Source organism: Sarcophilus harrisii, chromosome 4 (assembly GCF_902635505.1).
Source record: "Sarcophilus harrisii chromosome 4, mSarHar1.11, whole genome shotgun sequence".
NCBI classification, from domain to species: domain Eukaryota; kingdom Metazoa; phylum Chordata; class Mammalia; order Dasyuromorphia; family Dasyuridae; genus Sarcophilus; species Sarcophilus harrisii.
This window is the reverse complement of record NC_045429.1, coordinates 365,245,737-365,261,927: the sequence shown is the minus strand read 5'-3', so window position 1 is coordinate 365,261,927 and position 16,191 is coordinate 365,245,737. Positions and strand designations below refer to the sequence as shown.

The 16,191-nt window shown below is 36.9% G+C and overlaps 1 protein-coding gene across 2 annotated transcripts in view; it reads left to right on the top strand.

Annotated features, from left to right (window-relative positions):
• Nucleotides 1–16,191, top strand: part of GALNT2 (polypeptide N-acetylgalactosaminyltransferase 2) — a 246,703-nt gene that overhangs the window by 178,388 nt on the left and 52,124 nt on the right. For both annotated transcript variants that reach the window (XM_031966892.1, XM_031966891.1), the window contains exons 4-6: nucleotides 14,511–14,609; nucleotides 14,763–14,830; nucleotides 15,040–15,105. In XM_031966892.1, the coding sequence (XP_031822752.1) occupies nucleotides 14,511–14,609; nucleotides 14,763–14,830; nucleotides 15,040–15,105 (233 nt within the window). The remainder of the gene's footprint in view (nucleotides 1–14,510; nucleotides 14,610–14,762; nucleotides 14,831–15,039; nucleotides 15,106–16,191) is intronic.

The following is a 16,191-nucleotide window of genomic DNA, read 5'->3' as shown; positions in this document are numbered from 1 at the left end:
CTTCCAGTCTCTTCCCTTTTCAATCCATCCTCCACACAGCTGTCAAAATGATCTTCCTAAGACACAGGTCAGGCCCCATCACTTCTCTACTTAAAAACCACCTGCCGTCTCCTATTGCCTCTTAAAATACAGATGACTCGCATCATTTCCCTCAAATATTCTACATCCCAGCAAACTGAATTACCAACTTGTATTTTTTTCCTTAATTTCTTTTTGCTCCCAACTTAATAAACACTAAGTTATATGAACATCTTCATGTACATTATAGAACAGAGAGTATTACACATGAAAGAAGAAATATTCTGTAGAGTATATTTTTCTTTTCAAGTATATAATAAAATCAATTTGTAGCTTTCAGAGATGTCACCCTTATCTGTGATTCCTTCTTTCTCATTCTTACCTTCCTTTTCTTTCCATTCCTACTCAGTTCAGGAGGGGAAGAAAGAAAAACAAAATTCTCATAACAAAAGTACATAGTCAAGCAAAACACATTCCTTCATTGACCATGTCCAAAAATGTATATCTGTCTTATTGTGTACTAAGTTCATCACCCCTCTGTCAGGATCTGGTTGATACACTTCAACAAAGGTACTCTGGAATCAAGATTGTTCATTACATTGATCAGAGTTCCTATGTTTTCCAAAATTGTTTTTTGCATATTCACATTGAAATTTCCTCTCTGCTGTTTGTATTCTGTAAATTTATACAAATTATCTCTTAGGCTCGACATGTATACTTCTTTCATCTCTACCTCTTATTCTTCAGGGGCCATCTGTGGTGCCTTTCCTATTTGCACCCACATAATTTGCACCAAATAAATCAATGAATTCATGAAAAGTGTTTGTTAAGTACTTACTATGTGCCAAACTTAGACAACAAGGGCAGAGATATCTCCCTGCTCTCATGAAGTTTGCATTTTTTTCCATAATTATAACTTTTTATTGACAGAACCCATGCCTGAAGTTTGCATTCTTAAAAAAAACACACAAATTTTATTGATATCTTTTATTTTTACATCACCTAAATTTCTGTCTTCTTCCTTACCCTCCCTGCCAGAGAGACAGAACTTATAACAAAAGTTTTTAATAAAAAGATGAAAGAAAAAAAATCAGAAAAAAACAGGAAAACTGATCAATATTTTGAAATAAAATTTGACAGTCTATACAACTCAACAGGAGAAAGGTATTTTCAGCATAAGTTCTCGATAAAACCATGCTGGCGAAGCTAACATTCCAATGGGGAGTACAATAGAGTGGTGATGAGTGGGGATAGAGATTTAGCTTTGGAAAGTTCAAGGATGGTGAATGAAGCCATTTCGTTGTTGTTGTTCAGTCATGTCCAACTCTTTGTGACCTGTTTTGGGGTTTTCTTGGCAAAGAAAGAAAGACTCCAAGTCCAGCAATCCATTTTCTGACTTACCTGGCCATCTCCTAGTGGGTCCACCTGTGACTAAGTCTCTTACAACTTGGGAAGGCCTGAATGGATAAGGCAGGAGTTCTAGAGATCAAGATATTGTCTTCCATAGCTAGTCATATTGCCTTGGCGCCAGAAGAGTAGAATGTTAGAGCCACAACTTATCCTAAAGACCATCTGTCCAACCACTGCATTATCAAAATGATTAGACAGGAGTTAAGAAAGATAAAGTGGTTCACTCAAGTCCTATAGTCAAGGTGACTTGAGATCAAATCTAGCCTTAGATACTTACTAGCTCTGTGATCTTGGGCAGGTCATTTCATTTCTTTCTACCTCTGTTTACTCAGCTATAAAATGGCGATAGATAATAATAGTTTATACCTACTTCCCGAGTATGTTCTGAAGGTCAAATGAAATAATATGTATAATGTTCTTAACACAGTGCCTTGCACAGAGTAAGTACTATGTCAAAGTTATTTTTTAATTCTAATTGAGTCTGGCTATTTGACATGTAAGTATTTTCCCAATTATACCACCTCTGCCTCCATTCATATACATTAAGTAGAAAGTTGCCTTTTATCTGCCTGACCCTGCAGGGATTTCTGTGGGTTATGGAATGCATTTATCTATGAGTAGTTAAGGGAATGGAAATTATAAACAAGAATATGTTTCTGGAAGTATGTAACTTAAAAAAAGACACCTTGTCTGAGATATTGTTATATATATTTCCATTTTGCCATTTATTTATTCAGTAATTAGAATAGAGCAAATTTTTCTCAGCATTCCAGAGGAAAGAATGTTTCATTTTGTACTGACAGAATTTCCAGGGACAAACTATGTTATTATCTTTTTGTTGAGTCAGATAAAGGAAGATCCTTTTGGCTCACTTGAAGCAAATTTAAAATACTTATGTCAGCAGAGATGTTTATTGTTGCATTGCTTGTGTGGGACTCTGATAAACTGGAACAGATGAAGAGTCACATTTGTTCATTGTTCACCTTACAGCTATGTTTCTGAAAAATATCTTGCCATTGATAGCATATTTGCTTTCCATCTTTAGAGATCTGGCTAAAAAAATAAAATAAATTTTCAGTAAGAGATAGATAACATTGTATAGTGGATGGAGTGTCAGGAAGGTCTGTGTTCAATCCCAGCTCTGGCACAAGCAACTATTTTAACAGGGCAACTCACAAGTTGGAGAGAAAGTGTGAACCTGTCCTGGAGGAAGAGGCTTTCTCATTGGGAATTCCCATAAATATTGAAATCTCAGGTCTAAGCCCATCCTATCCATCTTTGCTACTGGCTGAATGTATTTGTTTTTCATCCTTGGAGACCAGGTTAAATACTACTATAGATTAAAAATAAAGTAGATATTTAGTGATCCATTTATGTTTTCAGCATACCCATTGTATCCAACACAATTCACTATGATGACAAAGACAAGGATAATGGTGTAATTCAAACTTATAAATAATGCAGAAACCTCATCTTAGCCAATAGCTTATTCCCTGCTGAACTTTTTATCAAAGCTTCTAAGAATTGGCCACAGAGCTCCAGATGTTTTCTACTCATTCTGTAAAGAACTTGATTTGTGATTAAAAGGAGGTGAGGAAAATGGACTGAATAATAGACCATAACAGATGATTTAGAGTTGAATACATACAGTGGTTGATTTCTACAAGTAGGTCTCATTTCAAAATGATGAGCAACAAGTAATGTCTGAAATGTGTTGAGGTAGGTTGTGGATGGCTTTGTCATTTCTAACAGGGGTTATTATCTTTTCAACTTTCAATTGCTCTTGATTGTCTACTGAAAAAATTTCTGGTTAAAATGTAGTCACTAAAAAACTGGCTTTGATGGGCAGATAGTGTTCTTTGAATAAGAGATTTTTATTTCAACTAATGACAGATTATTTAAAGTATTGAGTGTAACCTTATGTGTTCTTTCCCTTTAAGTAGTATACATATGCAGGTAGGGACAATTTTCCTAGTCTGTTCTGTGAATACTGGCCTTCTACCAGCTTTTCTCTGGACAAGATTTATCATATCCTGCTTCTGTATTCCATGCCTAAAAAGCACTTCCCCCAAAGCCATGCTTCTATTAAGACTCAGTTCAGTTGCTTTTTCCTTTTCTTGATCCCCTTCTCCTCCAGTTACTTTCTTCATGCTTTCCCTTATTTCTGTATGTACATTTAATAAATACACATTCATTTAAATTAGTGGATACTGGAACCACTAGGGTATTGTGTGTATATGGGATGGGAGATTAGATAGACAAAGTTAAAAGGGGGGGGGGCGAGAGAGAGAGAGAGAGAGAATGAGAATATGAATATGAATATTTAAATATGAGGATGTTTGTGATGTCATTTTATGCTTCTACAAAGGGAGACTTGCTGAGACTGAGGGAACTTCCCCTAGAAGTCTTGGCTTTTCAAATGGATTAGAACACTTCAAAGGAAGTGAAGTGCAGAGGAGACAGGCTTGGTTTCTTGTGATATAAGGATAGTTGTTTTATTTTCCAAGCTTGTTCTTGTCCAGTGTTGCATCATAAGCTTCATTGTAAGAGGCCCTGCAATATGAGCCTTTTCTAGCTCTGTTAATTTGGAAGAGAGACAAACTTCCCTGATTAATGGGACTTATTCAAATGTCTCACCAAGGAGATTTTAAGCAGCTTAATTTCAGATGAGTCCTGCAGAGATTTTAAGTATCTTGGGATTTGGTTCTCTTCAGATTTAAAAAGAGTGCCTGTAGAATCAGCTCTTGGGCTATTAAGGTTGATCAGAAATGAGTTGATTAGGTGGAGTATTATGCCATTATCACTGTTTGGAGGATTAAGGAGAGTGTGTATTGTTAATTAAAGAAACATTACATAACAGCTACTTAGTCTCCTCCCCCCCTTCTAAATCACCCTCTGAATCTAATGATAGTATAAAATATGGCTTTGAATGAACCCATATAGAGAACCCAAAACAACCATTTTGCAGATAGCTTTGTGTATCAGGCTATGAAAGGCTAATCATTTGATGATTTTGGTAGGCCTCATCTATAGCCTAGATGGAGAGAGGAGGAAGGGACTAGGGAGAATCCACAGAGATAATCCAAATAGCCCATAGATATCCTTCCCCTCCCTTCCCTCACCCTCTACTCTCAGAGGTGATTTTGAGGAAATCACTATCCTGGAAATATATAGGCAAGATTGAGTCATGATTCAAGATACCCTGAGGAGGTCTCACCATAATTTAACTCCTTTTCCAGAGTTGTCTCAAGGTGGCTATTTGGGTCCAAAGCTCTTATACTATATCTTCTTATGGAATACTGAAAAATCCGACCATCTGGGGTCATTGGCTACTACTTTTTAGGCTTAGTAAGAGAGGAAAATTACCCTATAACATACCTTGCTTCTTAAGAGTCTTTCCAGATCATACTCAGCCAATTTCATGGAATGATGTGCTTTTCTTTGTATCTCCAGTGCTTAGTACAATACTAGCACATAATAGGCTCTAAATAAATGCTTGGTATCCAAATTCCTTTATAACCTAGCTTGCTCCTACCTTTCCAGTCTTCTTAGACCTCACTTCTAGACGTGTACTCTTCAATCCAGTCACACTGGCCTCCTGGCTATTCCCTGAACTAGACACTCCATCTCTCAGCTCCAGGCATTCTCTCTGCCTTCTCTCGTGTTTCGTTGTGTTTTGTTTTTCTCTCTCCTCTGCTTGGACTACTGATTTTCCTGGCTTCTAACTTCTTCTAACTGGCTTCACAACTAAAATCCCATCTTTGACTGAAACTTTTCTCCAACCTCTCTTAATTCTACTGTCTTCCCTCTATAATTTCCTATATATCCCATCTATATGTACTCACACACACAGTTATATAATTTGCTTTGTATATATTTGTTTGCATTTTATCTCCTCAATTCAATTGAAAGCTCTTTGAGGGCAGGGACTTTTGCTTTCCACTGCCTGGTGTTTAATAACTCCTTACTGCTGCTCTTAGCTCCATGGCTGAATTTCTAGAGATGGGTCTCTGAAGCTCCAAAGCCATAGAGCTAAGAGCAGCTGTCCCAGAAGCAACTCAGGGCCCATGAGATTGAATATGCACTTGAGTATATACCAGGACATGAAGGACTTACATATAGCTTGCATTTAATATGGTACCATAGGAAAGCTTAGAGCTACAGCTAGGAGTAAGAATAGGGACAGAGACTAGGTCTGTGATTTTCCTAGTGTATAAAACTGCCCAGATGAGCAAACTCTGCCTTTACCTCTACAAACTGGTCCCTCCTTTGCAACTGCTAAAGCACTAAAAGATTTAAGTGATTTCCATAGGGCCCCACAGCCAGCAGGTGTCACAAGTAGGAGTTCAGTACCCTGGTCTTCCTGGCTCCTCTATTTCTAATTTAGAAAACTATTAACACTATCTCTGTCCAATTGTATTTTTATTTATTTTGTTCAGTATTTTCCAGTTACATTTTAATCTGGTTCAGGTAGCATTCATATGTTACTGGACATTTGTTTCTGACACCTCTGCTTTATAGCATGGCTGCTTCTGGCCAAACAAAATATTCATTAAAAATAAATCTGTTTGTTGCCTTTCTTTTAAAGTAAAACCTGGTAAAATTTTTTTTTTTTTTTTTTTTTTTTTTTTTTTTTACAAAAGAAAGTTGACTTCAAATAGAAAAAAGATCCTTTGTTAGGACATCACCATGTAGCAGCATCATTTGGAGTAGGGTTTTCAAAGGACTTTTTTTCCTAGTCAGTCATTAATATAAGCAAGAAGAAATGAAGTTAGGGAAATAAATTATGCCATCTCAAAGCTAATTTTTTTTCTTTTTAATTTCCTGACCTGGTTTATTTGCTATCTGATATTGACCCCTGCTAAGTTTCAGGTCTTATATCTTGATTTGTTCCAGTAAGACCTATTGGGAGCACATGGTGACTTAAGAACATTTTTAAGTGCCATATAATTGCTGGAAACCTGAAATTGGCTCTCAGTACAGTATAAGAGATAAGTGAAACTATCATTTCCATTTGTCCCTGTTGCTATGTCATTAGCATAGGTCCTATACACTGGATCACACAGTAGCCAAATCCTAGATCAAGATTTTCCATTTGTAACCCCTTTTTACCTGGTAAAAAAAAATTTTTTTTTTTACAAAAGAAAGTTGTCTTCAAATAGAAAAAAGATCCTTTGTTAGGATTTAAATTATTATTATCATTAAATCATTAAAATATGAAAATACATATGTGGATTTGCAAACCACAGTTTAAGTAGCTGGGTCCTAGAACACCATGCATTGTTTACTGTCCCCAGCATTTTTGGCAAAGATACCTGGTCATTCATCATTTAACTGGCTTTTCCTTCCTATCATTACCAGCCCCTCCAAAATATGGTGGACCATGTTTCCCAAAAATGTGCTGAATAGGATTGTGAGTGCAATGATTAGTGCAATGATTACAAGTGGTGGTAATAATAATTCACATTTCTAAATGTATACTTTTAGCCTTTAGACTTTTACAAAACTCTTTTTTCATCGCACCTTTTTGAGGTAGATGGTATAAGCATTCTTATTCCATTTTATAGATGAGTAAATTGAAGGTCTGAGAACTTAAATGGCATATCAGATCCATTTGCTGCCCAGGATTTATATGTTCAGATTCTGACTTACACAGTATGCATTTCATAGCATATTGCCATTTAAGCGTTCTACGCTTGGTTGTTTGATTGGTCTTTGCAGCTGCAATGTAAGCTCTTTGAAGACAAGAATATCACTGTTTCTTTTGTATTCTCTCCTAGTAGCAAATACTGTACAAAGTTTCATAAGTCGATGTTTAATAAATACTGATTGTATGGGGTTTATATGGTGCTATATGGTGCTCAGTGTACTGGGGCTGTTAAATGACCAGTCATGGTTATTGATGAGGAGGACTGTTTGAGGATAATAATGTTGTTGCATATAAGATTTAAAATCATTAGCAGCAGATCATATTGACTGGACAACCTCCTGCAAACTAGGGATTATACAGAATAAATTGGATAGACACAGACTCTAGCTCAAGGAGAGAATCTCAACAGAGACAATTAAACTAAGAAGCCTAATTCTCTTCACACCTAGCAGTTGCCAGGCAATATGATCGCCTCTGGGGAAAGGGAGAGAGAAGATAATAGAAAGGAGAAAACCCTTTTCTTTTAGACCACAGAATCTTAACCAAGCATTCATGGACTTGACCTAAAGGATCTGTGGATATAGTGGGGCCCATTGATTTGTCCTTTTAACATTTTCATAATTTTATTTCAACATAATTTCCTTTGTAGCCCTACTTATATTTTTATGCATTTAAAAATATTATTCTCAAATGGCATCCAGGACATAAAAAAGCTTAAGAATCCCTGTCTTTTATCTCTGAGGGTATTCCTTTAAGTTGGTATTTTTGCCTGCTTTCACTGAAGAGTTCTTAGATGTTCCTGCTGCCGTTGCAGTGATGATATAGAGAAAGTAGAGAGGTAGGTTGCCTAGTTGGTGGTATCACAGTGGCAGCAATAATGTGACTGGACAAAATTACTTACAACAACATTACTTACAAGTTCTTCTCTGCAGCTAATGAGCTCTGGTTATGTTTTTATATTTGCCTACTCTCCTTCCAGTGTTCTTTTCCCAGTCACCACCCAAACACACACACACACACACCCAAGCCTAATTCAGATACAAAGCCATCTCTCAATTATCATTGGTAATTGGGGAAAGGCACAGCTCAGGTAATGGAAATCCACAGATCTCATTTTTGTCATTTGCTGTCGTTTTTTCCTCGAAGCCATTTACCATCACTACCAACAAGCAGTGAAATTGAATAATTAAGAGTTTCTCCTTTTTTCATTTCTTTTCTATCCTTAGATGAAGATCTATTTGAGCAGTGAAATGTAACCAGAGAAATAAGGAGAACCTAAGGGCATGAGCTGGATAAAACAGCTAGCAAATCAGTCAGTTACCAAATTGAAGAACTGGCAGGCAGACAAAATTATTGGGGGGAAAGGGAGGAGAAATGGAAGGAAGCAAGAGAATAGGTTTGATGAACATTCATTTGTGTAGTGCTTTAGGCTGAGTAAGGTGCATGGAATTTGGAAGGACAGTTTTAGCATCTTGTTTGTTGGGGAAGTTTGTCAAGGAGGTAAGATTTCTAGAGTGTCTTTGAGGAATTATTACTAAGGTGTTTAAGAGAATCATTGATAAATCTTAACCTCTACTTCTTTACTACCCAGTCACTCCTAAACCCCTTGAAATCTGGCTCCTGCCTTCACTACTACTGAAACAGCACTCTTTTAAGGTCATTAATAATATCTTTATTGCTGGATTCTATAGCCCCCTTTTTGTCTTCTCCTTGACTTTTTTATTGCATTTGACACTGTGGACCTCTCAAAGCCATATTTTATACTATCATTAGAATCAGAGTGTGATTTATAAGGGGAAAAACTAGGTAGCTGTTGTGTGGACCAGCATTGTGTACTAGTCCTTTGAATTGACTCTATTCTAACTGCAAAGACAGTTTATATCTAAAAAACATAAAATGAAGATAATGACCTTGGGGGGAAAGATACTAGTAGAGGAAGGAGATGTAGAAAGATTTACAGAAAATGGTTATATTCTGATACCAGTTACCATTTCCATACAAATAGCCTCCAAATCTTTATCTGTCCCTGGCTTTCTCATTCTGTTTGGATATCTTGGCAGCATTTTGTGCTAAGCAAATGAAAGTTTGACTTCTTTTCTTTCCCCCAAACCTCCTACATCCTAACTTTTCTGCTTCTCTTCTTAGCACTTTCATTATCCCAGTCACTCAGGCTTATCAGCCACCCTTGAGTCTTCTTTTCCCTCTATGTATCCAATCACTTGCCCAATCCTATTGAGTACTTTTCAGTAGCATCTTTTGAAATCTATCCATTTCCATTTTCATTGCAACCACTTCACTGTAGACCTTCCTCCCTTTTTACTTGTACCAGATCTGTTTTGGCAGAGTGATGAAGCCTACCAGTAGTGGGCTTTTTATAGTAGTGATAGATTTGTTGTTGTGTTTTATGCATAACATGTTTAACTTGTATTGGATTGCTTGCTATCTTGGGGAAGGGCGAGGAGGGAAGAGAGGGAGAAAAAATTAAAACACATGATTTTGAATGTTGAAACTGTCTTTGCATGTATTTGGAAAAATAAAAAATATTAAAAACAAAAATGCATGGAATTCCAAAGGATATAATTATATTGAAATATTATTGTAAAAGTATTTAATTTAAAAAGCTAATAGATCCCAGGCTAAGAATCTCCAACCATTGTAATAGCCTCCAACCATAATAGTTCCCTAACCTGTTTCTTACTTAATCTATCCTTCATGTTACTTTTTGTATAATCATTTTAACACATTGTTCTGATCATATTCAATTCAAATAAAATATATCAAATGCCTGCTATACACTAGGCACTGCATTGATATAGAATCATGTCGTTTATCCTCTCAAAAATCTTAAGTGGCTTGCCTTTGGCTATCAAATAAAAGACATACTCCTGATTGTAGCATTCAAAATCTTTCACAGTCTGGATCTACCCTAAATTTCCAGACATCTCACATTACAACTCTTCATGTATTCTGCATTCCAGCCTAACTGCCTCCTCTACTGTATCCTTGAGACACTGTCACTGATTTCTGGAACACTTAGTCCAGTCGATCTCTACTTATTGAAATGTCATCCTTCTTTCAAGGGCTAACTCAGGTGGTCCCTTTTCTACGAAACTTTCCTCATTCTAGGCTCTAATGAAAATTTAAACTCCCCCTTTAAAATTCTCCTAACACTTTCTTTTTTCTTGGTTATTTATATGGGTGCTGTTCTCTTCTCCCCTATCTCCACCCCTCATCATTGAAAAATTCCTTAATAGCAGACTTTATACCTCTAGTTCTTAGCACACACAGTGTCTTGTCCATAGCAGGCACTTAAGGAATTCTCTTAAATTGTATTGAATTACTCAAAAATGAACTTACCCGAATTCCATAATTATAAAATTTCATTTCATATAATTTATTTGTGGGAATGATCTAGAAATTTCAGTGTTAAAAATAAACACGGCATAATTTATATCACCCAGTCAAAAAAACAAAAAAACTTGATGCTCATTTTGCTAGGAGTTTGATTACTTTACCCTTTTGACCACAACCACAATGGAGATAATAGAGATTTATACCTGAGCTCCACTATGGTGGGAAGGGGAGAATTTTTCCTTATGATCTCTAATTCACCAGTTCTGTACTTCACAAGTGCCCCTGTTCCCTAACCTAGACTCAGGTCACCATCCCACGGTCTCTTCCACAGGGCCTTGTATCCCATATCTGTTGTCCCTTTCCATGTCTGCCACTTCTGCTCTTCTAAATTGAGTGTTCCCCAGACCCCAGAATTCCTGGGTACAGCACTATTAGATATCACTCAGATATCGTTGATAAGCAGTCCCTAAACATTGAATTAGGCCATTTATTCTTCTTCCTTTGGCACCAGAGAGCAGAACTGATTATAGGCTTTTGCTCCTGCCAACTTAGTTACCATTAGAGAAGACTCAGGTATAAAAGTGGATATGAGCTAGTCTCTGGCTTCTGTCAAATTACCAGGATTCATTGTTGCCCCTCCTATTAGACATTCTTTTCCTAGCTACAGAATGATGAAGACTGGTTGTCAGGGATACCTCTGTTTAACTGATAAATGTGCTCATTCTTCAGCCTCTTTTTATCAGCATAAAGAAGTTTTCCACAGCCGATGACATTTTTGGCTGGATATTAGTGTGTACTGCGTGTGTGTGCATATGTGTGTTGTATGTATGCTCTATTAGCCAAAGTGGTTTTTAAAATTAATGTCTAATTAACTTAATTGTTATGACATGAATAGCCTTCTTCCCCATCCTTTTCTCTCTCCCATTTAAATGAAATGACCACATTAATTTATATCTGACAGTATCTAGCAAAACTGAATTCACAATTGCAAACCAAAATGACAGATCTCAAGGAAGCAAATATGTATATGTGCACATGTGTACATACACATATGTAATTCAATGTTTTGGAGGCAGCATAATACAATGGAAAGACAACTGGGTTTGGAGACAGACCAAGGATTCCTTGCACCCCATTATGTGATCCTGGCCAAACCATTTAATCTCTCTGGATTTCAGTTCCTCCTTATAAAATAAGGGCTGGATAATCCATAAGGTACCTTCCAGGGCTAATTATAATTCTGTGGATGCATGATTTTATCAAAATTACTACTTGCACTGATGCAAATAGCAATTTATCCATGTCTCTTGTCTATGGAGATTTCTTTCCACAAATCCTCCGGAAAGGGTCTCAACACACTTAAAAGTATTTCTCCTGGGTATTGTAATAATTCGTGAATAGATGAGGCAGATTTGGACTGTCCATCTGTGAAAGATAGAGAGATAAAGAATACACATGTGTGTGCACATACATGCACACATACAAACAGTGAAAGAATGCAAAGTGGCAATACAAGCTTCATGTCTTCTGAACAATGCAGTGAGAGTTAGTGCTTCCTGACTTTCAGTTACTCATTGAAGCTGTGGTCCCTGCAGGGAGAGAATGAGGATGAAAGAATTTGAGGTTGATTGGGTCAACTTTGTATGCTCCTGGGATGATAAATACTCCTCGCTTTGTTTTAATTCCAATGCAGATGTCTAAGCCCACATTGTGTAAATCATTCTGTTCAGGGCCCACTCATCTTATCACTTCCCACTGTGCTAAGTGGGGCCTAATTGTGCTGGATATTCCAGCCCCCTCATAATATGAAGTCCTTATTCTATTAATATCCCAGATTGACTCCTTTTAGATGACTTTTCTTTTGTTAATTGGTTTACTGTTGAACCTTGCAGCTTTTTGCTTACTTAATCTCCCACTATGCTGATTCTCACTAAGAAAACTAGCCTGTACATTTGTTTTCTAGTAAAGACTTAGTGGCCAGAAGGTATAGTGTAGTACAGTATTCAAACCAGATTCCTTTTTTGTTGTTTTTTAAACCAAAACCATGTGATTGGTGGCACATTATGCCTCCTTCTCATGATTAATTAAAACCAAGCTACCCACACAACTAAATAAACAGAGGAAGCCCATTCCGTGATCCTGGCATTATTGCTTTTTAATTGTGCTGCTTCACTTGCTAATTTACAAAATTTCCTCATCTGAAGGAGATCTCCCAGTCATTAGTGCACATTAGCTGGGGTCTGCTATACATTTTCCTTTAAGGTGCATCCATGCATAGAAATTTGTTGGATATTGTCCAAGCACCTGTTTAGAATGACCTCTTTGATTCTTTGTTGATTAAACATTTCTTGGACCTGTCCCATTTCCAAATTCCTATCCCTTGTACTATCTTTTTGTTCCCTACTAACTTCCATTTAAATTGCAAATATTGCATTATCTTTAAATCTTGGGCCAGACACTTGGGGAAGGTACTGAACTGCATATAATTAAAAACTGGAAGGGAGAACCCTTTGTAAACTTTCAGTCTTGTGGAAATTTTTTTCTTCCTCAATACTTTGAGTTGCCTTGAATCCCTTATAAATACTGGCAGAAGTGCTCACACTGAATGTGAGCAAACTATGAGAAAGGTGAATAACTGTTGGCATTCTTCAGCAGGCTATCTCTCCTCCCTCCACCCCTCACCCCTCACTCCCTCACATCAGTCAGGGATTTTCATATGACTCTACTGGAAAAATTAATTCACTAAGTTAAAAGATTCTTGCGATCATTTACCTTATGTTCTCATATGGGATTCATCTGTTGGCTCTTTTTTCCGTGTTAGCAATGGAGAGTGGTAGCATTGCCACCACTGCTTTCTATGCCTAATGCTTTCAAAAATGCAATCTATACATTTTTTCCCAATTAAAGGCAGTTCCTTCCCTCCACTTCTCCAACTTTTTTTTTTTTTTGGCCAACTGGGATCCTTACCCAGATACCATCAAATCTTTTCTTTGCTCCTAAGAAACCCATTAAGCACCATCCATGCTCTGCAAAACTCACTTAGGACAATTGACTTAGTAGATTCAAGAAAGATATTGGACTTGAGGTTGGTGAGACTCTTTGTTTAATATGTGGCATCTTCTACTGGTGAATTTCAATTACTCCAACAAATCTCTCTAATGCAAATCTCTAGTCTGCCTTGCCTTAGTAGATTAGATTTATGAGTTTTTGAGATCGACAGAAATCCATCATCTTGCAGCTAACTTTCTGGTGATGCATCATTTCTGAATTTAGCTAAGAATTGGTATTTGGACAATAGAATTACAGTCCATTGCCAGCCAGTACTTGAAATCTTGCTTATTGTGAGGACATGCTTGTGCTAGTCTTGCAAAGACTTTGACCACCCAGGCTCACATCTCTCTCACAATGGACCATCAGAGCATGTCTACAATGGAAGGTATATTTCAAGATTTTTAAATTAAAGCGTACCAATAATGTATTGTCCTTCCAGCTATTACCAGAAACCCCAAATTCTCTTACTCTACTATTATCCCATAATTCCATGTTTGTTGAGACTTGATTTCTGAATTATCTGGTGCCAGCAGTATTCTGCATTCCCACCTGATAAGCTTGTAGCTTAGGCTAACTTGTATTTGGAGATTTGAGTTGAAAGAAACTGCATTCCTTCTAGCGATATTGATTAGAATGTCAAATTTCTGTTCATCATTCACCTTCACTTTTTTCCCCTAGGTTTAGCCTATATGCCTAGAAATCTGGTTACGGCCTGATGAGAATAAAGGGAAATCTACACCTTAGTTGTCCAGAGTAGAAATCGTGATCTGTGATGTGCCTGGTATCCTCATTTAGCCAAATGTCATAGGTGATGTTTTTAATGCAGAAATGCCTCAAAACAAAAAGAAGTCCCATTTTATCAATAGGCATTTGTTTCTTCTATCTTGGAAAAGTTTTGTAAAGAAACCTTATAAATGTGAAATCCAATAGTACTTATTCTTCTTAGCTGGATGAGCATGTCCCTACCTTTAAGAGATTGTTAATATCTTATGTTATACTCAAGATGATTGCCTCTCTTTATTTTCAGGTGTCAGCGAAAGCAGTGGCGGGTAGACTTACCCGCCACCAGTGTGGTAATCACTTTCCACAATGAAGCCAGGTCTGCGTTGCTGAGAACTGTAGTCAGGTGAGGCAATTCAATCCATTATTCTACATGATGCTTTCAGAAGGAATTGTTTGATTGATAGTTGTTGATTGTGAATGGGGTTGGAAGGTTCAATTCAGAACCAATAAATTCCATACCAATGAAAGACTGTAATATTTTTTCTTCCCTCTTTAGTGTGCTTAAGAAAAGTCCCCCCCATCTTATAAAAGAAATCATATTAGTAGATGACTACAGTAATGATCGTAAGTACTGTGACTATTTTTTCCCCTTGCTATAAAATTAATAATAAAATAGTCGAAAAAGGAGGGCAGTGGGTTGGAGATGGGACTGTATGAGGTACCGACTGTTCAGCAGCTCTTGGATAATCAAGAGCTGATTATACTTGTGATTAAACACATCTCTACATCTCCTGGTGTTTTTTTGTTTTTTTTTTTTTTTTTTCCGTTTTCAGCTGAGGATGGTGCTCTCTTGGGGAAGATTGAGAAAGTACGGGTGCTTAGAAATGATCGGCGAGAAGGTAAATTGTTATTCACTTATTTTTATAAACAGCCTAATCTCTTTCATGGGGCTTGGTTTTGCCAACAAAGTGTAATAGTGTCTGTATTTTTAGTTATTATCAAACTCAATATATTTGAGCTTAAGAAAAAAATGACCACATCTTGGCTTCCTATGTCTGGTCTGTGTATGTATATGGCATCCAAAACGATAGGTATATGAAAAGCTTACTGCATTGCATATTAAAATCTCACCTTTAATTATGACCACGATTCTATTTGGATTTCCCCTTTTCTTCTTTAGAAAATTGTCTCTTCATTTTATAGGAGGCCTTGATTAGTCAGCAGTCCCTCAGGTATTAGAATTTAGATGAAAATGAGATTTAGAAATGACAAGTCCTTTGCTTCAGGCACCTGATTTTTATTTATAAGTGGCATTAGAGTTTGACAGATAGGTGAAAGTGACTCACCTGAAGAAAGGAAAGTACATTCCCATTTGCTAGCTTTTTCAATTTTACAAACTCCTGCCTTATGAGCTGCTGTCACTCTTCCCTGTGCAGTAGTTAGAATCATTGAACATTCTTTATTGACAGCTGTAGGCAAGATTTTTCCAAAGGCAGGAGTAAAACATTGAAATATCTAGAGAAGAAGCTTAAAATATTGTGCAATTAACATCTAGTCAGCTGCTCATTTCTCAGAGCTTGGGAGCTTGATGTTTGGATATCTTGTTCATTCACATTTGGAGAAATCTTTTAGCTGTTGAATTTTCCTATATGAAGTTGACAGAACTAAGATTTTTTTCCCCACCCTGGGATTGTGAAGAATTTGCTTTGATCCATCTATACATGATCTGTCTTCTGTTTCCCCCAGGGCAATAGTACCCATTTGCAAGATAACCAGTTGCCAGTAGAGGTCAAAAATATGTTCAGGAAAGAATTTTATTTTCCCCACCATGTAACATTAAACTAGTCCATAAATAGATTGAACTTGTTACATGGGTTTCATTAACTCCATATTCTAATCAGTCTTATTGGTTTGGAAAGTAGTCATTTTGGTCAATGCTCCTAATCTGGCCCCTTCTGTTTGAAACAGAAACATGGAACAAATCA